The sequence below is a fragment of the Schistocerca piceifrons genome, chromosome 2 (assembly GCF_021461385.2).
Source record: "Schistocerca piceifrons isolate TAMUIC-IGC-003096 chromosome 2, iqSchPice1.1, whole genome shotgun sequence".
NCBI lineage: Eukaryota > Metazoa > Arthropoda > Insecta > Orthoptera > Acrididae > Schistocerca > Schistocerca piceifrons.
The window spans coordinates 839,758,910-839,785,241 of record NC_060139.1 but is presented as its reverse complement, the minus strand read 5'-3'; the positions used below and the strand labels follow the sequence as shown (position 1 = coordinate 839,785,241).

At 39.8% G+C, this 26,332-nt stretch overlaps 1 protein-coding gene across 4 annotated transcripts in view; it reads left to right on the top strand.

Moving 5' to 3' along the window:
* LOC124776868 (RING finger protein 17) overlaps positions 1–25,580 on the top strand; it is a 529,150-nt gene extending 503,570 nt beyond the window's left edge. For 2 of the 4 annotated variants that reach the window (XM_047252048.1, XM_047252046.1), the window contains exons 30-32: positions 2,180–2,306; positions 2,857–3,013; positions 25,194–25,579. In XM_047252048.1, the coding sequence (XP_047108004.1) occupies positions 2,180–2,306; positions 2,857–3,013; positions 25,194–25,337 (428 nt within the window). In that variant the 3' untranslated portion in view covers positions 25,338–25,579. Of the gene's footprint in view, positions 1–2,179; positions 2,307–2,856; positions 3,014–25,193 lie in introns of all 4 variants that reach the window. The other 2 variants (XM_047252047.1, XM_047252049.1) reach the window with 2 other exon arrangements.
* Positions 25,581–26,332: the final 752 nt, after the last annotated feature.

Sequence of the window (26,332 nt, the reverse complement as noted above, 5' to 3'; positions counted from 1 at the left end):
TTAGATTTTTACCTATCTTCTTGACTGATACCTTCCCCCCCATAAATGACTTAATTTTGTTTCGATGTTCAACGCAGTTATTATGCAGCATTAAATATAGTAAACCACTGCACGAAATTTTGAAGAGTTTGCAGAGGTAAAAGTCCATAGGGTATACTTTCCGGATGGTCGATTTTAGTTGCCACAATGTTGAGAATGAAATGTGGACAAGATACCTATATATTTCATTTAATTTAAGTACCACATAAGTAGCCGGCTGGAGTGGCCGAGCGGTTAAAGGCGCTACGGTCGCAGGTTCGAATCCTGCCTCTGGCATGGATGTGTGTGATGTCCTTAGGTTAGTTAGGTTTAAGTCGTTCTAAGTTCTAGGGGACTTATGACCACAGCAGTTGAGTCCCATAGTGCTCAGAGCCATTTGAACCACCACATAAGTGTCGTATGTAATATTGAGAAATATTCCATCTTTCGCGACTGTAACAAAAGTTTTGCTTACACTGGGCACGTTTGGCTTTATTTTAAAGCACTTCAATCAATCAAAAGGAAGTAGACAAAATACATTAAACAAAATTGTGGACTTACAAAAACATTAGGACTTGAATATACCGTCTGTCAGTGAAGTGCTCAGAGCTATGTCAAATATAGTTTTGTGTGTGGCACATACAAACAGCATTTATTTGCTAAAACACTGATGAGCCAACACAAACGTTGAATATTGTGCTACCGCAGCACAAAACTACGAAAGGTGACTTGGCAATGGAGGACACAAAATACATGATGCTTCAAAAGAGAGAAACTCGTCTGCTCTAAATAAGTCGCTTATTACAGTTGCAGAAGAGGGATATATTTCAATACCATTGGTAAAACTGCGACTGTGGAACAAAAACAAGAAATAGAACATGAATACCATTGTGTATGTGCCATACCTTTCACCGATGGAAGTGCTTTAAAATAAAGCCAAACGCGCCGTGTGTAAATAAAACTTTTATTACAGTCGCGAAAGACGGAATATTTCTCAATATTACATACGACACCTATGTGGTACTTAAATTAAATGAGATATTGTTATACAGTAAATATTATTTGAAATTTAGGTATCTTGTCCACATTTCATTCTCAACATTGTGGCAACTAAAATCGACCATGCGGAAAGTATACGCTATGGACTTTTACCTCTGCAAACTCTTCAAAATTTCGTGCAATGGTTTACTACATTTAATGCTGTACATCAAAACAAAATTAAGTCATTTATGGGGGGAAGGTATCAGTCAAGAAGACGTGTAAAAATAAAATTTTTTGGCCAAATAGTTTTTGGAAATTGAATGATAAGTGTGTCAAAGCAGTGGGAACACCATGTGTCTGCACAGGCGAGAAGTGCAGTGATGACAAAATCGCGCACAGCGCGGAATGCGGGGAGCACGTGTCTGCAGCAGCGAAAAAGTTAATGAAGAGGCAAAGCACTAGAAATTTCGTGCAAACGAATAAAATTCGTGAAGTAAGCCATTCCAATATTGCTTTTAAATAAAGAAAATATTAAGCACCGCACAAGGTTTGAACTCACAACCTCTCACTTGGCAGCCCAACACCTTAACCGTTCCACTATCTCACCTCATCAGACAGTGTAACTCCATAAGGAGTCTAACACCTCACGCAACTACTTATAAACACTGTTGGTATGACTATGAATTACTCACGCTTCATCGAAGTACGATAGGAAATAAACAATTACCGCTGTTGTTTATTGCGAAAAAGCAGTTCGTGAGATTGAAACAAACACCTTTCCTTGCTATCGCCTGAATTAGGAGTCTTATTGCTTGTTTGGTTTAATTAATAGAAAATGAAACAATTGGTATAAAGAATGCTTTTTCCAAACTTTCTATAAAAGAAAGTCTGCTATCAAGACATTGCTTTTGTTCTATTACTTTATTTATGACTGAACGTTTCTAAAACAGAAGACACTCGTCCATGATCTGCACTGCTGTCGAGATGTGGCAACGTCGTTCTCTGTTCATTGGCTGACTGTGTTTTGTGACGTCAGATGCGCAGAACGAACCTAAACTCGGCCGCCAAGATATATGACGCGCACTTTAGTAGCCATATGGCATTTCTTGTTCCTTGAATGTAGTCCACACACAGTGGGATTATGTAGTTCATGAATATTAATTTCTTTCTTTTATTGTAGGTATGCCTTGCTGTGCAGAATACACTGATAAAAGATGGTATCGTGCTATTATAGTAAGTGTGCAAGGTAATCAAGTCCAGATACAGTATGTCGACTATGGAAATATTGAAACTGTTGCTAAAGATAGGCAAGTATTAACTTTTAATTATAGTTAAGCTGTCATTACTGCTATTCTGTATGAGCTGTTTTCACTATGTAAGAAACCTTATGCAAACAATATTCCTTCCTTAAATGTAAATAATTCTTCACCTTAATTAGTCCCTTATTTTTAAGATGCTGAGCTGGATCGTTATTAACTTGATCACCTCTTCATGAGCCTTACATAACTGTTACTTCACTTTTGTATCTCCCATCAGATAGGCTGTAGCATTATTGGATCTCCAGTTTAAATGTTGCTGTCCCATTTTGAAATTCTTTTGTGGGCTTGGTATGGCCTGCATATGTTTGATAATGCTTTGTTAAACAACTGCCTTTCGCCTTCTTATTCTTCTTCTTCTTCTCCTCCTCCTTCTTCACACTTTTACCTCCTCTCAATTATCATTTGCCTTCCATGTATTACATAATGTTAGCTGATTTTACTCTAAGAGAGCTACTGAAATACTTGGGAATTCTTACTCCTTATAGTGTGGCCCCTTCTTACAATCTACACATGTACAGTATATTGTCTTCTGTTTCAGAGTTCATGAGATGAAAGAAGAGTGGTTACTAATTCCCATTCAGGTGCTAAGATGCAAACTTTGGAACTTAGAGGTGTCTGAAACTGCAGATATGAGTGAAGCATTGGATTGTATTTCACAATGCATATTGCAGCAAAATCTAAAGGCCTTAATAAAGGTAATGTGGTTCCCAGCAACTTTTATTTAAATGATTCCAAATGTTGCATTATGATTTTCATGATGTCTGACACAATATGGAGAAAAACTTGTCAGTATTACCTCAGGAAGACTAACAGTCTGTTTACTTGAATCAGACGATGGGAAACCCAGGATGGAATGGAACAATATTATGAAAAGGAAAGTTGCTACTCACCATATAGCAGAAATGCTGAGTCACAGATAGGCACAAGGCTGTCACAAATGACAGTCTTTTTGTTGTGCCTATCTGCGACTCAGCATCTTCGCTATATGGCGAGTAGCAACTTTTCTTTTTATAATATTGTTATATTCTGTTTACTGGGAAGCATGTGACTCATTAAGTTCAGCAGTGCACAAATGTTGGAACTCAATGAATCATAGCCATTAGTAGCTAATTTTTACTTTCATATTAGCAAAGATTGCACAGGCAACATGATACGGCAAGCCATTTTAAGCGGAAAAGCTGATCATCCATAATTTGAGATTGCAAGTGCAGAGAAAGATGGCAAAGTTCTTAAGACTCTGGCATTAACATTGATGAGTAGCAATTTTCAAATCCTTGTCCTGGTGTCCTAATTTAGGTTTTACTAGATCTCAGCCAGTCCAAGCAAATACTCTCTCTAACGACTTTCTTGAAAAGATGTTCATCTCCTAACCTTTCTTCCTCTGCGACAACAACTTCCTTTAGCATGCCTGAATGTCAGCCCATGAAATTACACTTCTCAAACAACTAGAGGCACATTTGCATCTGGAGAAATTCAAAACCATCCTACAATTGTGAGCGAGATGTCCCACTATTGTGGTAGTGGACTTGCAATCTGAACAGAAATCAGCATTAGTGGACATATGGAACCCACATCAACCAGACTGTTATTTGATGATATAACCATTTCTTTTGACCTTTTTCTGTTTTATGTTGGTGCCATTATTGATTATTCAGTTTGTTTGGCTGAAAATCTTCATTCCCATTGAGCCCAATTGGCAGCAAGCAAAATGTCTTGGAGTCAAGCCAGTACCTCTATGGAACAATTATGAGTTCTTTATGAGGACCTTATCAATAGTTCAACTCGACTGTAATGGTGCTGTTCACATTCAACTGAATGAACTAGATGCTGTTCATGTTGACAACACTCACTGTGTAAAAGCACAGTATTTCTGATTGCTTCACCTGTTCCAGAGATAAGAGCGGAATGAGAAGTAAAGATAGATTGGGGGAAGAGAAATGAATAATGCAATTAAAAATAATGAAAGAAAATAGAGCAACATAATGATTTTAGCACACGCAAACACAATCCATATCATCGTTGGACTGAAGCTGGCACAGTAATCACTAATGTACCACCTGAGACCAACTCTCTCTGGCGCTTCTCCCTTCATCTTTGTTTACGCTTGCCCTAATTAAAGATGGGTCACTCTCATCTTGGGGTCTGAGTGACCTGCCCTTCCCCAACCCATTCCCTGAGGAAGGAACTATTAGTTGCAAAAGCTAAAAAGTATCTCACTTTTTCTATTATGTACATCTCTCGGCAGAACATGACAATAATATTAAATAAGGAAACACTTCCTAATGTTTCTTAAAAGACATCATAGTCACAATTGACTGTATAAAATATTTATTATAAATATTTTATACAGTCAACGGCGACTATGATGTCTTTTAAGAAATACTATATGACTGTGAATCCCAACCATGAAAAGTTAATCACTTCCTGTTGTTTTATGAAGTTATATTTATCTGATTAACTTCTCATGGTTGGAGTTCACATGTCAAGTATGAAGTCATTTTAAAAGTTATATTTATTTGGTCACAAAACAGCTTTTGGTTTCTTAGCTCATCTTCAGGTGGCAACTAACTGTTGCAAACACAGATATAATGACCTCTCCAGGGGGCTCACCACTCTTTGGTGAGTTGGTCCTTGGCTACCACCCGGCCACAGCCTTTGCAGCACTTGATCCATTTCCATGCTGTATGTCTGTCCCCTGCTATTCTTTTTCGCCTCCCTTGTAGAACATGTCTTGGGCAATTTTGGGGAATGCAGCCAGAAGATTCAATAGAACGTCATCGGAACAGTCCATTGTCTGTTTTTTTCCGTTTTCGTTCATTCTCCATCACCACCTCACTCTCTGCTTCAGCATTTGATGTTTCTCTTTTTTCCTGCTCCCTCCCTGTGCACTCCTGAAAGTCAGCCCACATGTTTGATGCTTAACAGGTGACTGGATAATGCGTAGTTCAACCCTGATTTTATAGATAGGTTTCACATGTACCCCCTGGTACAGGCCAGGCCCGGGGAGGTGTGATTGCCTGAGCTATTACCTTCCCAATTGCCAAATGGACCCTCTGTTTGGAGTTTGAGAGGTGTGACCTGAGGTGTGAACAGTCATCTAAGATTAGTGAGCCCCCTCTAAGGGGGCCCACAGTCGGAAGGAGTACGCCATCAGATACGCTGGCAATCAAGGGGGATTTTCGTGGGGCGAGGGGCTTTCAATGAGCCAAACATCTATTTAACGTAAATGCAAAGAGGCTAAGGATTCAACTATTCTCCCAGATGCATTTCGGTTCCTCATGGTGTCACATACTGCAGGACATCTGTCATTTGCTATGTTTAATCCATTTATTATTCAGGAAGGTGTTGATTCAATTGCAGGCTCTGTGAAGTCCTGTTCTTGCCTACACAATGGAACTGTACTTTTAGAGACAAATTGTGATTTTCAAGCACAGTTATCCTGTTCGTGTAGAGGCCCATCGTATGCTGAATTCTTCATCTGATGTTATTTGCACTCTGCTACATGATTGCCTGGCTGAGGGGGAAATCCAGCATTCTCTCTCTGATCAGGCGTCACTGAGGTCCATTGGGTGATGTAAAAGGTTGATGCAAACTTAGTGCCTCCACACATTCTTTTTCTCACATTTCTTGCATTGAAGATTAAGGCAGGCTATAAAGTCATCACTGTCCAACCATACATTCCAAACACAATGTGTTGCTACCAGTGTCAACATTATAACCACACTCTTGTGTCCTGTCAAAACACAGACAAATATGTAACTTGTGGTAGAGGTGTTCTTGAGGATGCTTACTTGCCTCCTCGTCCCTGCTGTATCAGTTGTAATGGTGAACACGCTGCCACATTCCGTGAGAGTCCCATGTATCTTTATGAGCAGGCCACCCAGGAGATCCAGGTGAAGGAAAAAGTACTCTAGCCTGTCACACAAAAGTTAATGCCAAGTCAAAAGCCCTGTGTTTTACCATCCAGCACTAGTAGTATCATTCTTGCTATGCCTTGCTTTACAAAGGACATGACCAAGCAGACTTGCGACTTTCAGTCCAGTACTACAGTTGTGAAATTGCCCAGTATCATCATAGCATCCCTGTCTCGTTCTCCTACAGCTGCGCATCAAGCTACCAGATCTTCGACACTGACAGCGAAATCAAGTGCTACACAACCAGCAGGCTGGAAAGGACAAAAGGAACACTCTCTCAAAAACTTTTTACATCCATTCAGCCAACAAACGTCGGAGTCTTTGTCTGCCAGCTGTAAAAGCTCCAAGAAATCAAACAAAGGCAAACGGTCTTCTGCTTTCCCGACTCGGAGATCCTCTTCAAAGGTGTTGTCGCATGATACCCTCAACTGGCTGACCTCCATTTCACCAGCGCCTACAGTTTTGCTGCCCTTGGGTCTGCAGGTCACTCCAAGGAGGTGCCTGCTCTTTGTTTTCTTCTTCCTCCCCATTCCCCATTATGACTCTTCTGCAGTGGAACATTCATGGCATTAAATCTAACTAGGAGGAATTACAGCTGCTTTTGGAGTCACAGCGTCTGGTTTTTTTCTGCCTCCAAGAAACAAAGTTGCATCCTCGCGACTGCTTTGACCACTCACTTTTCCTTCCTGTCCACTTTGCATGTCCTTCCTGTCTACTTTGACCCTTCTGTCCTCCTTTCTCCCACTCTGAGGATGACGTTCCATCTCATGGAGGGGCATGCTTCTCATTCAAGATTAAGTCCACAGCCAAACTGTCCCATTGAACAGCAGGCTGCAAGCTGTTGCAGTTTGCATTTTTCTTCCTCGTTTCACCTTTTCTCTTTGTAGTGTCAACACCCCTAGGTCACTCACTGTCACCAGGGCAGACTTACTACAGCTTATTCGTCAGCTTGCTCGCCTCTTTTTGCTGCTTGGCGACTCCCTTGAGAACCTGTCCGAGAGTTTCTGCCTTGGCTGACCTTCTCAGTCATCTCAACCTCATCTGACTTAACACTGGAGCATCCACGTTCCTTTATGACTCCACACACACCTATTCCCATTTGGACCTCTTTGGGCCTCTCATTCTGCAGTGCCCATCTTGCTCTTCATCTCGAGTGGTCCTTTCTCTCTGATTCGTACTGAAGTCACCATTTCCTGTGCACTATCTGTTTGCTGACTTCTACCCCACCTGTGTGTAAACCCAATTGGCAGCTTTCTAAGGCCAACTGGAAGCTTTACTCCTGCCTGATGACCTTTGATGAACAACATTTTCCAATTTGTGATGACCAGGTAGAGTACCTTACAAACATTACCTTATCACCGCAGAATGTTCCATACCTTGCACTTCTTCTTTACCACACTGTGTCTCCTGGTTCCCTGGTGGACCGAGGAATGCTGCGACCCGATTCACATGTGGAGACGTGCTCTCCATGTTTTTTAACCATCATCCTACAATGGCAGCTGTATTTGTTATAAATAGCTGTGTGCATTGTTGTCGCAATCTTCTGGATAGCAAAAAAGCTAGCTGGATTTCCTGTACTGGTTCTTTTAACAGTTTCACTCCCTCTTCCATTGTGTGGGACAACCTGCGTCAGCTGTCTGGGACCAAGGTTCATTGCCCAATTTCCAGCCTGTCCCTAGCATATGATGTCATTGTGAACCCTATTGCTATCTCCAACGCCTTGGGCCAATATTTAGTGGAGATTTTGAGATCCACCTACTATTATGCCACCTTCCTCCCATGGAAGCGAGTGGAGGGGGCTCAGGTGATATCCTCCTCCTCTACAATGCCACCTTTACTGTGAGGGAACTTGACCATCCTCTCACCACCTCCTGATCTCTGATCCCCCCCCCCTCCCCACACACACACACACACACACACACACACACACACACACACACACACACACACACACACACCTCCCAGGCCTGGACAGTGTTCACATTCAGATGTTGCAGCACCTTTCGCTTGCAGGCAATCACTTTCTCCTTCATACATAAATCACATTTGGGCAGATGGCATATTTCCCCAATGTTGATGTGAAGCCACTGTCGTATCCATACCTAAGCCCAGTAAGGAAAAACACCTTCCTTCTAGCTAACTCCCCATTTCTCTCATCAGCTGTGTTTACAACTTGATGGAACGCAGATTCAAGGCCAGCTGGTATGGAGGCACGCAAATCTCGCAATCTACTAACCACTGCACAATGTGGATTTAGAGCACGTAGTTCTGAAGTTGACCATCTCGTTACTTTGTCACCACACGTCATGAATGGTTTTCTGGGGAAATAGCAGACAGTGGGTGTGGTCTTTGATTTGGAGAAAGCCTATGACTCCTGCTGGAGTACTGGTATCTTCCGTACTCTATATACGTCAGGCTTCGAGGCTGCCATTTCCATCGGGAATTTTTAAAGACCAAGTTTACAAGGTAAATGTTGGTTTGACCTTGTCAGACAACTTTGTCCAGGAGAACGGGGTTACTCAAGGCTCCATCCTGAGCATTGTCCACTTCGCTACAGCCATTAACCCTATTATGGACTGTCTCCCATCAGACATCTCCAGCTTTCTTTTTGTTAATGACTTTGCGATCTATTGCAGTTCTCCATGGACTTGTTCTCCATGGACTTGTCTCCTAGAGTGGTGTCTTTAGCGATGTGTCAGTTGTCTTTATTTGTGGAGCGTCAACAGTGGCTTTCAATTTTTCCACTGACAAAACTGTTTGTATGAATTTCTGGCAATGCAGTGGGTTTCTTCCACCATCTTTACATCTTGGGCCTGTTGCTCTTCCATTCACTGACACTACGAAATTCCTGTTGCTAATGCTTGATTGGAAACTTTTGTGGTCCTGCCATGTGTCCTAGCTGGCCGCACGCTTTATCAAATCCATCACTGTCCTACTTGTCCTGAGTGATATTTCCTGGGGAGATAATCGGAGTACCTGCCTTCGTTTATACCGAACTTTTGTCTGATCGAAACTGGACTATGGATGTTTTGTGTATTCTTCTGCACAACTTTCCAGCTCAAGCTGTCTTAGCACAATCCATTGCCATGGAATATGTTTGACCATTGTCGCCGTTTACGCAAGCCTGGTCGAGTCTATGCAGAAGCTGCTGAACTACTACTGTAATATCAATGTGATATGCTCCTAAGCGCGTAAGCATGCCATTTGCCTGCTAAGCCCAGCCACCCGTCACTTGCACCCTTTTTTCAATGATTCCCTTAATTGCCAGTATGGGATGCTCTCTTCTTATCTGTTACTTCCTGGAGTTCACTTATCAGCTATTGCTCCAGCAGCTTAACCTCATGCTACGTTCCTAATGGGAGTAAACCCTTCACCGCCTTGGCTTCTTGCGGCAGCCTGTGTTCATCTTGTATTTCATTTGCTTCCTGAGTACACTACTCGGAATTCATTCTATTGCTGTATGTTTCATGACCTTCACACAAAACTTAGCTATAGCACATTTATGTACACTGATGGCTCTATAAGACCGACCATGGTGTCGGGTGTGCCTTTGTCGTAGGCACCAACCATTCTCAGTATCAGCTTCCGAACCACTGCTAGATTTTCATAGCAGAGCTCTTCACCCTGTATCAGACAATCCAATACACCTGGCGACACAAGCTTTTTAATTGTGTCATATGTTCCGAGTCTCTCAGAGCCCTTCAGGTTCTCTGTGTGCCGTACACAGTCCATCTCTTAGTGCAACATGTCCAAGAAAGCTTCCACTTGCTTGCTTTTGAGGAGCCACCATGAGTTCACGTGGGATCCTGGGCACCTTGGTCCAATGGGAAATGAGGCTGCTGACACTGCTACCAAGGCTGCAGTCCTCCTACCTTGGCCTGCTAGCTCTTTTATTCCTTCGGATTATCGTGGTGCCATTTTGGCATCACAGCTGGTCTTCTCTTCATGTGAACAAGCTTTGGGGAATTAAAGCTCTCCCAATGGATTGGTCAACCTCCTCTCGGCCCTCTCATCAGGAAGAGATCATTTAGCAAGGTGCATATTCAGTACTGCCATTTTAGCCATAGTCATTTTTTACATGGTGAGCCCCACCACTTTGTGCTCATTTTCATCAACCTCTGATGGTTCATTTCCTGACCCAGTGCCCTTTTTTAATCTCTTGCATTCCAGTGTGTGTGTGGCATCTGAGTTATCGGGGTGTTTTGCTTTTATCCGTCATAGCAATGTGGTGAAGGACATTTAATCTTCAGTTGGGGATCTCGGCTGTGTACAATGTATTTTCTGGGTCTTTCTCCAAGGGAAGTCCTTGGTTTTAGCTCTATTTCCTTCCGTTGATTGGGCTTAACATATAATCGCTTTTAACTTATTCTTAAAGGAAGAAAGTAGTAGTAGTTTGACTTACATAGATATTATTTACACAGAAGAAACAAAAGCATAAGGAGATAATTATTTAACATTTATAGAAAAATCGTAGCTGTGCATCCAGAAATTCCTGCAAGCTCCCACCACCCACAAAGCCACAAAACCCGCAGCTTACCATTTGATGGTGCATCACCTCATGTCTGTTCGATTACCTAAATCTGCTTTTAAACAGAACTTCAGAGTATCAATGGCTACGGCTCTGCCCTGATTGATAATACACTATGAAAAGAGAAAATGTGTGAAATTCACTACTTCTGTACACTGGCCTACAGGAACCAGCCAGCAGTTACAAAAACTGTAGTCCCATGTCACATACCAGCAAAATTTCAGTTAACTTTGCAAAAAGGTTACAGTCACTCAATTACAGACCTGCATTTTATAATACCACAGCATATCAAAAATTTTATTCAAGAGAAATGACAACCTATATCCCTATGGCACAGAGCGGTGTATGTAAAATCATGTGCAAGCAGTGTGGAAAAGTATATATTTGTCAGTCAGCCTTAGCCATGCCAATCAGATTATCTGAACATGAGAAAAGCTGGAGATTAAGAAAGAAAGATTCAATCTTACCACTCGTATAATGTAGAATATGAAGATTTTATGTCCTTAAAAAAAGCAGAAAGGTGACCCTACTGGAAAGGAAATCAACCAACTTAAGGCACAGAACACTAGTGTGGGTTCAGTTGCCTGAGACTGCAGTCATGTGAGCGAGTTGCGTTTGTGTGTGTGTGTGTGTGTGTGTGTGTGTGTGTGTGTGTGTGTGTGTGTGAGAGAGAGAGAGAGAGAGAGAGAGAGAGAGAGAGTCAGTCTTCTTGTTGTGCCTATCTGCGACTCAGCATCTCCACTATATGTTGAGTAGCATCTTTCCTTCTCATAATATTGACACAGAGTACTAGGTTAGTATAAAATTACCAAACTCAGTTGTATTTTCCGTGTAAATGGCAAATCATTTTATCTGTGTTTGCGACGTTCAATTGTCACCTGAAGATGGCCTAAGAAGCTGAAAGCTGATTCTCGACCAAATAAATATAATTTTGCAGAACATCAAGAAGTGTTCCTTTATTTGATTACAAAAAGAAAAATGTAGTCACAGGTTTACAAAATTAATGATATCAATGAAAAATTCAACACTTTCATTGATACATTAACCCATTTCTTTCAAATTGCTTTCCTGCTGAAAACTGTAACCATAAGGGGGAATTCTAGTACAAACAGCTGGATCACAAGGGGAATAAGGGTTTCTTGCCAGAAGGAAAAACTACTTCACGAAGTGTGTAAATCAGAAAATTCTCAATTGAAATACATGTGTTCTACAAAACATACTCCAAAATACTAAGAAATGTAGTAAGAGCAACAAAAATTAAGCATAACTAAAATACATTTCTAATTCAGATAATAAAGACAAGGCTATGTGGAGTGTTATAGAAAAAGAATCTGGTGAATACAGGTTATCCTGCAACAATATAACACTATCGCCAAAAAATAAAAAACTAACAATCCCCTTACAAGTACCAACAGTTTTAACAGTTTTTTTTCCACAGGTGTTGTTGATAATATCATACAATCTAGCTTACAAAACAGCACCCAAGACAATGAATACAAAATAAGTGCTTGTAGAGGGTCAGTGTACATCAGTTCCATCTCACAACATGAAGTAGCTAATGCAATTAAAGGACTAAAAAATTCCAACTCCGCAGGCATTGATGGTGTCCGTGCATGAATTTTAAAGAAGAGTGCATCAAACCTAACTGAGATAGTTGCACTTATGCGACTGCTTACTTCAGGCAGGTACTTTCCTAGATGTACTGAAATCATGTAAAGTCACTCGAGTGTATGAAAAACGTGATAAAGATAATGTAAATAACTACAAACCCATCAAAATTTCCTCCTTCATTTCAAAAGTGATAGAAAAAGTGATGTAAGGCAATCTTATGAAATTTGTAAATAAAAACAACATCCTATGTAATGAACAACATGGATTCAGAAATAAGAGGTCAAGACAACTGCTATTCATGAGTTCATCAATTCCATATTAAGCCTAATGAACAAGAAAAAGAAGTCGATAGTAGTATTTATTGACTCGTCATAAGCTTTTGATGAGGTGGGCTATAAAATTCTGCCGTCAAAGCTTGAAAATATAATAGCTGAGGTCTGTCCAACAACTGGATCAATTCCTTCCTGAGCAATTGTATGCAGGCAGTGTGCATCAAGCACACAAATATCCATCTCAAAATTGTATCTGAACACTTATCAGACTATAAACAAATTAAATATTGTGTACGCCAAGGATCACTAATGGGACCTCTTGTGTTCCTTCTGTATATTAATGATCACAGCTTAAATGTGGATGTACATAAAATAATCATATTTGCAACAATTCTACTAAAAGGAGACAGCAAAGATCAATTACAGCAACCAGTAAACACTGTCACAAAACAACTTAGCAGCTGGGCACTGAATAATCAATTTGTAATAAACAGTAAAAAAAAACATAGCACTAAAATTCCACAATGCTCCAAACAAGGTCATATTTATCCCATTGGTCACTATCTAGACAAACTAGTTGTAACAGTACTGAAAGCAAATTCCTAGGGCTTTAGCTGCAGAGCTATGTAAAATGGAATAAGCATATTAAATACCTTAATGCAGAACAGAGCATGACATTTTACCTTCTTTGCTCACAAAAATTGTGCTGTAGTGAGAAAACAGTAATGAATGCATATCATGTCTACTTCCATTCTTGCCTTAAATATGGAGTCACTTTCTGGAAAAAATCTAAAACAGCTAATAGCACTTTCAAACCACAGAAAAGGGCCATTAGAATCTGTTAGGATGCGAACCTAGAGACTCTTGCGAACCTCTGTTTAATATATCTGGTATTCCTCCGTTACCGTGTGTACACATTATGGAAACCTTGTTGTTTTGGTCTTCAGTCCACAGACTCTTTTTGATGCAGCTGTCCATGCTACTGTATCCTGTGTAAGTATCTTCATCTCCGAATAATTACTGCAGCCTACATCCTTCTGAATCTGCTTAGTGTATTCATGTCTTGGTCTCTCTCTATGATTTTTAATCTCCTTCCCCCCCCCCCCCCCCTCCCACCTCCACCCCCCCCCCCCCCACTACTAAACTGGTCATCCCTTGATGACTCAGAATGTGTCCTACCAACTGATCCCTTTATCTAGTCAAGTTATGCCCAATTCTATTCAGTACCACCTCATTAGTTATGTAATCTACCCATCTAATCTTCCACATTCTTCTGTATCACCACATTTCGAAAGCTTCTATTCTCTTCTTGTCTAAACTATTTATCGTCCATGTTTAACTTCCATACAAGGCTACACTCCAAACAAATATTGTCAGAAAAGACTTCTCGGCACTGAAATCTATACTTGATGTTAACAAATTTCTCTTCTTCAGAAACACTTACCTTTCCATAGCCAGTCTACATTTTATACCCTCCCTACTTTGACAATCATCAGTTATTTTGCTTCCCAAACAATAAAACTCATTTACTACTTTAAATGTCTCATTCCCTAATCTAATTCCCTCAGCATTACCTGATTTAATTCAACTACATTCCATTATCCTCATTTTGTGTTTGTTGATGTTCATATTTTTTTTTAAATTTTTTATTGCTGGTTGCTCAATATACGGATGAATAACATCGGGGATAGGCTACGACCCTGTCTCAATCCCTTCTCAACCACTTTTTGTGTCCCTCAACTCCTATAACTGCCATCCGGTTTCTGTACAAATTGTAAATAACCTTTCACTCCCTGTATTTTACCCCTGCCACCTTCAGAATTTGAAAGAGAGCAATCCAGTCAACATTGTCAAAAGCTGTCTCTAAGTCTACAAATCCTTGAAATGTAGGTTTGCCTTTCCTTACCCTATCTTGTAAGATAAGTCGTAGGGTCAGTATTGCCTCAAATATTTCAACATTTCTATGGAATCCAAACTGATCTTCCCCGAGGTCGGCTTCTACCAGTTTTTCCATTCATCTGTAAAGAATACACGTTAGTATTTTCCAACCGGCACTTATTAAACTCATAGTTCGGTAATTTTCACATCTGTCAACACCTACGTTCTTTGGGATTGGAATTATTATATTCGGCTTGAAGTCTGAGGGTATTTCGCCTGTCTCATACATCTTGCTCACTAGATGGTAATTTTTATTAGGCCTGGCTCTCCCAAGGCTATCAGTAGTTCTAATGGAATGTTGTCTACTCCTGGGGCATTTTTTTGATTTAGGTCTTTCAGTGCTCTGTCAAATTCTTCATGCATTATCATATCTCCCATTTCATCTTCATCTATGTCCTCTTCCATTTCCATAATATTGCCCTCAAGTATGTTGACCTTGTATAGACCCTCTGTATACTCCTTCCCTCTTTCTGCTTTCCCTTCTGCGCTTAGGACTGGTTTTCCATCTGAGCTCTTGATATTCATACATGTGGTTCTCTTTCCTCCAAAGGTCTCTTTAATTGTCCTGTAGGCAGTGTCTATCTTACCCATAGTGATACATTCTTATATTTGACCTCTAGCCATCCCTGCTTAGCCATTTTGCACTTCCTGTCAATCTCATTTTTGAGACGTTTGTATTCCTTTTTCCTGCTTCATTTACTGCATTTTTATATTTTCTGCTTTCATCTGTTAAGTACAATTCTTTTCTGTTACCCAAGGATTTCTACTAGCCCTCGTCTTTTTATGTACTTGAGCCTCTGCTGCCTCTGCTACCCAGTGTGAAAACGTAACAGTTATTACTGAGGTCAAAACCTTTGGAAAATATCTAGTCATATTTACAGCACCACTACTTTTACTACATTGAAGAATATTTAAATTTATGAAACGTGTTATATAAATAATTAATGTGTGAAGTGTTTTATTGCAGCCTTAAATAAGTATGTCTAGAAATCATTTTTGGAGATATACTTATAACGTGACTTGTCCAGTGTATTATGCAAAAGATGCTTGTTTACACAGTAAGGCCAACAAATACAATACAATACAATATACATTTTGCCTCTTGGAAGGTAAGTTTTAGCCAAGATTCTGTGATCATACAATGGCACACAGTCACTACTCAATATGTAATGTACAGTCAGTATACTCATTTCCACAAGATAACATTAAAGGTTTCCCAGCTGGGTGAATGATTTACCTTTAAAACAGATAATGTGATAGAGCTACATAGTACACTGTCATTGAATTATTTCTTTACTAGCCTTAGGTTTGTAGGAGTGGTAGAATTTTTTTGGTTAACCATCCTTCATGTTCGTTAAAAACTGAACAATATATGTAGGATTGGAAGAATCACACATAAGACTACCAGCTCTTCGACATGTGTGCTTTTCCACAGTGATAGATTTGATTTCTCATTAGCTCCTCCTCCTCTTCCTCCTCCTCCTCCTTCCCCTTCCTAGCTGCACTGTCAGTTATGGGCACTGGCCTGCTCTAAGACATCATTCCATTCAACCCTGCCTAGCGTCTTGCATCTTCATCCTCTGACACCAATAATTTTTAGACCTTATTGTACATTATCGATGAATCAAAGTGTTTGTTATCCCCTGCTTCTTTGTCCCCGTAGGATTGTAGCAGCACTTTTTGGGGTTTTGGGGGGGGGGGGGGGGGGGGGGTTTCTCATGTTTCATACAAAAAATATTGTGTGACCCATTTCAAGCAGTTTATTTTAATGAACTTTATTATTTCAAGATTTTTGTGTTCAAAACTATGCTGTCCATATCACTCTCTGTCTTCACTAGTCACCCCCATAGATTTTATGTAAAACTTTCCAGTCAAAACAATATAAAAGCTCTTCACATTGTTGCATCAATGTCCAGGTTTTTAAGAAGTATATTTTAATACTGTATGTATGTTTTATATAGTTGACACTTTGTTCTCCTGGACAGATTCATGGACTTCGGTTCTGTTGCCAGTCCATAATAACATTTATTAGCTAAGTGGATGTGTTGCTATATTTCCTCATTTATACGGTTCTGTGATGCTAACAGTATTCCTAGAGAAATGCACACTAACTGATTCTATTTGTGCCTGGTCAATTTCTACTTCATATTTAGTTGTCATTGTACTGTTTGATTTTATTGATGTTCACTTCGTCTCATTTCTGTTGCTGCTGCTACCAATGCCCCCGTATTTTCTTTAGCAGCTACTTCCGTTCTTGCAGTAATATCCACGTCATCTGCATACCATATTTACTCGAATTTAAGCCGCACTCAGATCTAAGCCGCACCTGAAAAATGAGACTTGAAATCGAGGAAAAAAAAATTTTCCCGGATCTAAGCCGCACCTTAAATCTGAGACTCGAAATTCAAGGGGAGAGAAAAGTTTAGGCAGCACCTCCAAATCGAAACAAAGTTGGTCCATTGTAATATGAGACACAATTTAGGTCGAATGAATGACGATACAGCTATAGTAGTTTGGTTCGAGTCGTAGGCTTAGCAGTTAAACTTTACCAGGTAGCCGCTGCTATGCGTCAGGCGCTCCGTCTGTATTTATACGGGTACCCTTCCTTTTTCACATGCTTCGTCTGATTTGAATTGATTGCTTATTTTTCTTTGATCTGATAAGTGCCATTCTCTTTGTTATAGGTGTTTACGTCACTCAAAGCTGAAAATGCATTACTGTACTGTGTCATGCATTGTTTGTCGCATTCTGATAATGAGTGTTTACGACCTGTCGCCGCTCGCAGCATGGCTTGCTTTTGTGCGCCCTACCACCGCTTACAATTTTTTTTAAAAAAAGAGAGAGAGAGAGAGAGAGGAATCGGCTCACTTGCGAAACAATGTCAAGAGACTGCTATTTGTTGTTACTTACACTACTGCTTTCTTTGATAATAATCAACAAGAACCAAATAATGGACTGCGTATGATAGAAGATGATCTGAACGAGAGTTTAGCGATAAATTTTCTCCGTTTGATAATCTTTGCAGACGCCTATTTAGAACATTACATTCTGCACAGAAATTAGTCATCTTAGATTTAAAAATGTAATCAATTGCTGTGCTTCATTTCTGACTGTATCACTATTCGGCACAAGAATAATACGAATATAAACATGACATGATATGTATATTCTTCCGCGTTTGCTACTGCTGCACTCTAGTTTCGTAGTTTACTAGGCAGACAGGGTTTAAATGAGATAGCAGCAAACGTGAAAGAATACATGGCAAAATGTTTATATTCGTATTATTATTATGGTGAAGAGAATACTGCATGTGATTCACAATTCATACAAGTTCCTATTAGCAACCATCTCTTCTCACAGGTAGGAAAAAATTCAGAACGCAGAGTTGGCCGTACTGACAAACATCCCAAACAGTCTTGTCAGTCGAATTTTCGTAGAACATTGAAATGCTGCTACATTCGAAGATGAACAATACGGAATTTGTATTTACTTCATTGGATAATGTATGAAAAGGCAGTGGTCGAAACTCAGGGCGGAGGAAGAAAGCTCGTCTTCCACCTTTTTTTTTTTAATTTATTTACTGACGCAGAGGTTTTGGTGCCAGTATTTATCTTTGTGCCTGCGAAGCGCTACATATATTCGACGACAGAAGTTAGTTGTGGTGGCACCTACCAACATTTTTCAGAACCTCCGCTTTGCACTCGATTCTAAGCCGCAGGCGGTTTTTGGATAAGTGCGACTTAGATTCGAGTAAATACAGTAGGTCAATACCTGCACCAATCCATTGAATATATTGCTGTAATGTTGATTTGCCCCCCCCCCCCCCCCCCCTCCTCACCCCCCTCCATGAACCATGGACCTTGCCTTTGGTGGGGAGGCTTGCGTGTCTCGGCGATACAGATAGTCGTACCGTAGGTGCAACCACAACGGAGGGGTATCTGTTGAGAGGCCAGACAAACGTGTGGTTCCTGAAGAGGGGCAGCAGCGTTTTCAGTAGTTGGAGGGGCAAAAGTCTGGATGATTGACTGATCTGGCATTGTAACACCAACCAAAATGGCTTTGCTGTGCTGGTACTACGAGCGGTTGAAAGCAAGGGGAAACTACACCCATAACTTTTCCCGAGGGTTTGCAGCTTTACTGTATGGTTAAATGATGATGGCGTCCTCTTGGATAAAATATTCCAGAGGTAAAATAGTCCCCCATTCGGATCTCCGGGCGGGGACTACTCAAGAGGACGTCGTTATCAGGAGAATGGATCTTCGGGCGGGGACTACTCAAGAGGACGTCGTTATCAGGAGAAAGAAAACTGGGATTCTATGGATCGGAGCATGGAATGTCAGATCCCTTAATCGGGCAGGTAGGTTAGAAAATTTAAAAAGGGAAATGGATAGGTTAAAGTTAGGTATAGTGGGAATTAGTGAAGTTCGGTGGCAGGAGGAACAAGACTTTTGGTCAGGTGAATACAGGGTTATAAATACAAAATCAAATAGGGATAATGCAGGAGTAGGTTTAATAATGAATAAAAAGAAAGGAATGTGAGTACACTACTACAAACAGCATAGTGAACACATTATTGTGGCCAAGATAGACACAAAGCCCACGCCTACTACAGTGGTACAAGTTTATATGCCAACTAGCTCTGCAGATGACGAAGAAATTGATGAAATGTATGATGAGATAAAAGAAATTATTCAGATAGTGAAGGGAGATGAAAACTTAATAGTCATGGGTGAGTGGAATTCGATAGTAGGAAAAGGGAGAGAAGGAAACGTAGTGGGTGAATATGGATTGGGGGTGAGAAATGGAAGAGGAAGCCACCTGGTAGAATTTTGCACAGAGCATAACTTAATTATAGCTAACAGTTGGTTTAAGAATCATAAAAGAAGGTTGTATACATGGAAGAAGCCTGGAGATACTAGGAGGTATCAGATAGATTATATAATGGTAAGACAGAGATTTAGGTACCAGGTTTTAAATTGTAAGACATTTCCAGGGGCAGATGTGGACCCTGACCACAATCTATTGGTTATGAACTTCAGATTAAAACTGAAGGAACTGCAAAAAGGTGGGAATTTAAGGAGATGGGACCTGGATAAACTGACTAAACCAGAGGTTGTACAGAGTTTCAGGGAGAGCATAAAGGAACAATTGACAGGAATGGGGGAAAGAAATACAGTAGAGGAAGAATGTGTAGCTTTGAGGGATGAAATAGTGAAGGCAGCAGAGGATCAAGTAGGTAAAAAGACGAGAGCTAGCAGAAATCCTTGGGTAACAGAAGTAGTGTTGAACTTAATTGATGAAAGGAGAAAAAATAAAAATGCAGTAAATGAAGCAGGCAAAAAGGAATACAAACGTCTCAAAAATGATACCGACAGGAAGTGCAGAATGGCTAAGCTGGAGTGGCTAGAGGACAAATGTAAGGATGTCAAGGCTGATTTCACTAGGGGTAAGGAGGCCTTTGGAGAAAAGACAACCACTTGTATGAATATCGAGAGCTCAGATGGAAACCCACTTCTAAGCAAAGAAGGGAAAGCAGAAAGGTGGAAGGAGTATATAGAGGGTCTATACAAGGGTGATGCTCTTGAGGACAATATTATGTGTGGTGTCACCGCCAGACACCACACTTACTAGGTGGTAGCCTTTAAATCGGCCGCGGTCCGCTAGTATACGTCAGACCCGCGTGTCGCCACTCTCAGTAATTGCAGACCGAGCGCCGCCACACGGCAGGTCTAGAGAGACTTACTAGCACTCGCCCCAGTTGTACAGCCGACGTTGCTAGCGACGCCACACTGACAAATACGCTCTCATTTGCCGAGACGATAGTTAGCATAGCCTTCCACTAAGTCAATTGCTACGACCTAGCAAGGCGCCATCACCAAGTTATATTGAGATGATAATACTGTATCAACAAGACCAGTGTTCACCAATTGTGGATTAAAGTTAAGTATTCCAGAAGCTATGTACTTTTCTTTATAGCATTCATTACGTATCCTGTTTCAGACCTCACGCCAGCCTGCACGAGTTTAAGCGCGTGCCTTTCGGCTTCCTCTCATTGTGTCTAGGCTGTCTTGTCTAGACACAACATTATGGAAATGGTAGAGGATGTAGATGAAGATGATATGGGAGATATGATACTGCGTGATAGAGCACTGAAAGACAGAAGTCGAAACAATGCCCCAGGAGTAGACAACATTCCATTAGAACTACTGACAGCTTGGGAGAGCCAGGCCTAACAAAACTCTACCATCTAGTGAGCAAGATGTATGAGACAGGCGAAATACCCTCAGTCTTCAAGAAGAATATAATAATTCCCATCCCAAAGAAAGCAGGTGTTGACAGATGTGAAAATTACCGAACTATCAGTTGAATAAGTCATGGTTGGAAAATACTAACGTGTATTCTTTACAGATTAATGGAAAAACTGGTAGAAGCCGACCTCGGGGAAGATCAGTTTGGATTCCATAGAGATGTTGGAACACGGGAGGCAATACTGACCCTACGACATATCTTAGAAAATAGATTAAGGAAAGGCAAACCTACGTTTCTAGCATTTGTAGACTTAGAGAAAGCTTTTGACAATGTTGTCTGGAATACTCTTTTTCAAATTCTGAAGGTGACAGGGGTCAAATACAGGGAGCAAAAGGCTATTTACAATTTGTACAGAAACCAGATGGCAGTTATAAGAGTTGAGGGACATGAAAGGGAAGCAGTGGTTGGGAAGGGAGTGAGACAGGGTTGTAGCCTATCCACGGTGTTATTCAGTCTGTATATTGAGTAAGCAGTAAAGTAAACAAAAGTAAAATTCAGAGTAGGTATTAAAATCCATGGAGAAGAAATAAAAACTTTGAGGTTTGCTGATGACATTGTAATTCTGTCAGAGACAGAAAAGGACTTGGAAGAGCAGTTCAACAGAATGTACAGTGTCTTAAAAGGAGGATGTAAGATGAACATCAACAAAAGCAAAATGAGGATAATAGAATGTAGTCGGATTAAGTCGGGTGATGCTGAGGGAATTGGATTAGGAAATGAGACACTTAGAGTAGTAAAGGAGTTTTGCTATTTGGGGAGCAAAATAACTGATGATGGTCGAAGTAGAGATGATATAAAATGTAGACTGGCAATGGCAAAGAAAACATTTCTGAAGAAGAGAAATTTGTTAACATCGAGTATAGGTTTAAGTGTTAGGAAGTCGTTTCTGAAAGTATTTGTATGGAGTGTAGCCATGTACGGAAGTGAAACATGGACGATAAATAATTTGGACAAGAAGAGAATAGAAGCTTTCGAAATGTGTTGCTACAGAAGAATGCTGAAGATTAGGTGGGTAGATCACATAACTAATGAGGAGGTATTGAATAGGGTTGGGGAGAAGAGGTGTTTGTGGCACAACTTGACTAGAAGAAGGGATTGGTTGGTAGTACATGTTCTGAGGCATCAAGGGATTACCAATTTAGTATTGGAGGGCAGCATGGAAGGTAAAAATTGTAGAGGGAGACAAAGAGAAGAATACACGAAGCAGATTCAGAAGGATGTAGTTTGCATTAGGTACTGGGAGATGAAGCAGCTTGCACAGGATAGAGTAGCATGGAGAGCTGCATCAAACCTGTCTCAGGACTGAAGACCACAACAACAACAACAACAACAACAGCAATGTTGATTTGAGTCAATCTTATTATTTTCTTTAGAACGGTATTAAAAAGCACACATGAGAGTGCATTCCACTGCCCCAGTCAACAGTTAGCCTAAAAAGTTGCCATTAAATTTCATTGTATTTGCACTTTATATTCTACTGTTTTCATAGTTTGACTTAATGGGGTGTATTAACTGTTTTGGCGTGCCAGGTTCATTCATGGTTTCAATAAGCATTTTCTTTTTATGGTATAATATGATGCTGCAAAATCTGCAAGTACGTGATGTGTTTCAATATTGTATCCTCTCCTTCCTTCCCGTATTTGCCTCACCGTGGGTATTTGGTCAATAGTTGATTTGCAAGAGCTAAAGCCTGCTTGGTGTCTCCAGATTACTTTTCTTGCAGCAGGTTTTACATGGGTACAAAGCAGGAAGGAGGATATTTTGTACATTAAGCTTAATAAAGTAATTCTTCGATAGTTTTTGCATTCCAAGATGTCCGCTTTATTATATACATCACGTATTACTCCCATTTTCCAATCATTTGGGATGACTTTTTGTGTCCAGATATCTGAGATCAGTGTATACAGTTATTTAACTGTGAGGGTGATATGGAAAGTAACTGCCATTCTAGCATGGCATTTGTATTGGTGCACAGAGTGCTGCCATTTCCACATTCACTGTTTCTCTGAGTCAGTAAGCTTCCAGTTGCAAAAAAATGAACCTCTTTCTTCCACACATACGCTGGTCCCAACCTGGAAACAAGAGTACTGCAATAAAAAAGACCACGAAATGTGTGCAGAAATAAGATTTCTTTCACTGCAGAACATTTTAGCAGCAGACATTCATCAGTGTTTGCTGTGTGTGATGCAAGTGTAATAAGTGAAGGTGTTGTGTGACAATGGGTTCAATTTTTTACAAGTGGTAGAATAAACATTCATGGTAAAGAGAGTAAAGATTTTGTCAAGAAAATTAATGAAACAGTTCATGAAAATCAAAGATTCTTGATCTCTGAACTTCCTGAACACTTCATGCATATTTCATTTACAGTTTTGTTCAAAGTCATTAGTAATAACAGAGACTACCAAAGTTGTGTGCTTGGTGAGTACTGAAATTGCTCACTGAGGTCCACAGAACCAAACAAATGGGCTCTGCCCTAGATTTCCTTTCATTCTGTGACATGGAAGGAAACGGATTTCATCTCTTCACTCACAAGAAGAAGTGGCTTGCATCGCAGCACTTTGATGATGACAACAAATTTCAAAACACTGTGAAAGACTGCCTATGCTCCCAGGCATCTAAATTTTATGAAGAAGAAATTTATAAATTAGTGAACTCCATGACATATGCTTAAATTTCAATGGTGACTGTGTTGGAATAGAGATAAAGCTGTAGTTTCAAGATGTATATATACACCCCACCTCCCTTGCAACCTTTTCATTTACAACTATATGGAAGTTGTTTTCTAAAATGCCCCCATAGATGATCTCCACCACATTTAATATGCTCAGCTGACAGGTTGCCATTGCCAGGTGACTTATTGTCAGCTAGTTTCTTAATTGCTTGTTGAATTTCTTAGATTGAGGGCATCCAATTTTCTTCTTTTTCCAACAGTTGGTTTACAGTTAGTTTCTGTGCTTCAGAATTCTCTTGAGTGTAGCAATTCCTTAAAATACTCTGTCCGACATTGTAACAATCCCTCCTGTAAAGCTATTAATTCTCCATTTTTCCTTCTACATCTTGTTTTTGGTTGATGGCTGCTTCTAAGGCTATTGACCTTTCTGTAGAATTTCTTGTTTTATTAACATTATTCAGTATCCTGCAACTGCCTTTCAAAAAAGCTTCTTTCTTTTACTTTAAGGTTTCACTTTTCTCGCACTCTTAATCATAACATTGGTTTCTTCTGGTCTGTTGTTCTATATGAATCACTTCCTCTGCAGCAGTCTATATTTCGTTCCTGATTTCGTACCATTGGCCATGGATGATATGAGTATAGTTGTGAAGGATTCCTGTTAATCTATTTTCCAAATTATTCACAGCCTTCCCTGGGTCCGTAAGTTCTGAGATATTATACTTCCTTTGTGTTTCTCCTTTAGCTTGAACACTGGAGCAAGCTTACCAACAGTGTCCAAAATACAAATATAAATGGTGACAAGAGATCCGAATGCTAAGTTAGGGCAGGAGTGGGTCTTTCCCCCTACCTGTAGTAAACACAGCCTGCATAAAGAGAGTAGTAACACCTGATAAATTTTGCAGTGTAACTTAACAAGGCAGTGTCCAACATGTGGTTCCAACATAAGAACATGTGTAAAATGGCTTTGGTGTCATCAGATAACAATACTTGGAACAAATTGATCATATGTTAATAGATATTAGACAAGGCTCTGATGTACTGGATTGCTGCTGTTTCTGAGGTCAAAAATGGACTCAGATCACTACCTCCTCATACTAAAAGTAAGAGGGACAATTTAGAACGCACATTAGCACCCACACATGGAGATATATACATATGAGGTGCTGAGAACCATAAGGGCCTAAAGCAGATGGTTTTTGAGCCCACATATAAGTGAATATTAGAGAAACTGATAAGACAGACCATAAGATCAACAGATATCAGGAACATGAATAAATGCTACAATTTCACAATCTGTGATGATGTATTGTAGCCCTTATGGTCCTCAGCACATTGTATCATTGTTACTAACCTGATTGGCAACATAGAATTACATTTATTAGTCGAGTAAGGAAGCAGTTAAGAAACTAATCATAACTCGTATGAGTAGCTTTCCATATAAATAGAAATCAAAGGCATTTCTGTTGTGTCAGTTAACCAGTTTATTTCCTGATTACTACAGAATATTGATTGGTGTGATATACCATGTGTAGCAGACAGTAATATTAAAGCTTTACTTGAAAAGTATTTACAATTTTTTTTTAATTATAGTATGGTACAACATTTTTTCATGTAATTTTATTTTCTTTATAGGAACGCCATCCCACATTGATTGTAGAACTACAAACAATAGACGACGGAAAACTAATATATGAAAAATTATTAGAGACTGGACTTTTGAAAAGAACTGGCAGCGATTCAAAAACAATAACTTTAAACTTTGAAAATAAAGACTGATATGTGTGTTAATGATTTGGGTGATTGTCTTTGTTAGTCACTGAAAGGATAGGTTTTTCACTTTGTCTTATTTATTTCAGACCATACAGATATCATGAAAAGACTTAAATATTATTTTGTTGCATTTTTAAGGGTATTACTTTGTTCATTTTTTATTTGACTTTCCAGTGTGAAAACAGTATTTTTATTTTTAAGTGACATTCCAGTTTCTTATTTAGCTAAAATTATTTCAGCAGTTTATTGTGTCTTTTGTGTGCTATTTCGTGATATAGAAATAAATGTTTTGTATTGCCGTTTATTTGTTGTGTGTATTAAAGTTGACATTACTTCTTATCCTTGACTTCCCTGGAACCAAAGCATTTTAAGTTACAAATAGTAATAAAGAAGAGAAGTTTTTCATAACTGTGTACAAATCAAAACATACGTCTATTCTAAACTGGAATTTAAAAATTCAAGGTATAAGTAGAAAGGATTTTGCTTCCCAGTCCAGCAAACAGTTTTAGTCTGCCAGGAACTTTCATACCAGCGTGCATGACACTGCAGAGTGAAAATTTCATTTCGGACACTGCTGAAAATTGACAGATGTATTATGAAATGTATTCGCAAATTGTGAATGAAAATATACAACAGCTATATGATTTACTAGTAACATATGGAAATTTGTGCTGTATCGGGACTCAAACCCAAATTTTGTGCCTTATGCGTGCATTTGCTTTAACTACGGCAGCTATCCAAGCACATGTCATGGCCACATCCTATCTATCATATGTCCTAGTGTCTGTGTCACACACTAATTGTGTGATCCCCCCAGAGGGAAAGATATTTTATTCATCAGATTGCCTTATTATGGCATGAAATACAGTTGGGCAGTGTCAAACAGACAGTACATCAAACAGAATAACTCCATTAGAGACCCAAAAGACAGTTGCCTTGACTTTACCAGCTGAGGGTGAGACCTTGAATTTCTGCAGAGGAGGAGAGGTGGTGTGATGCCA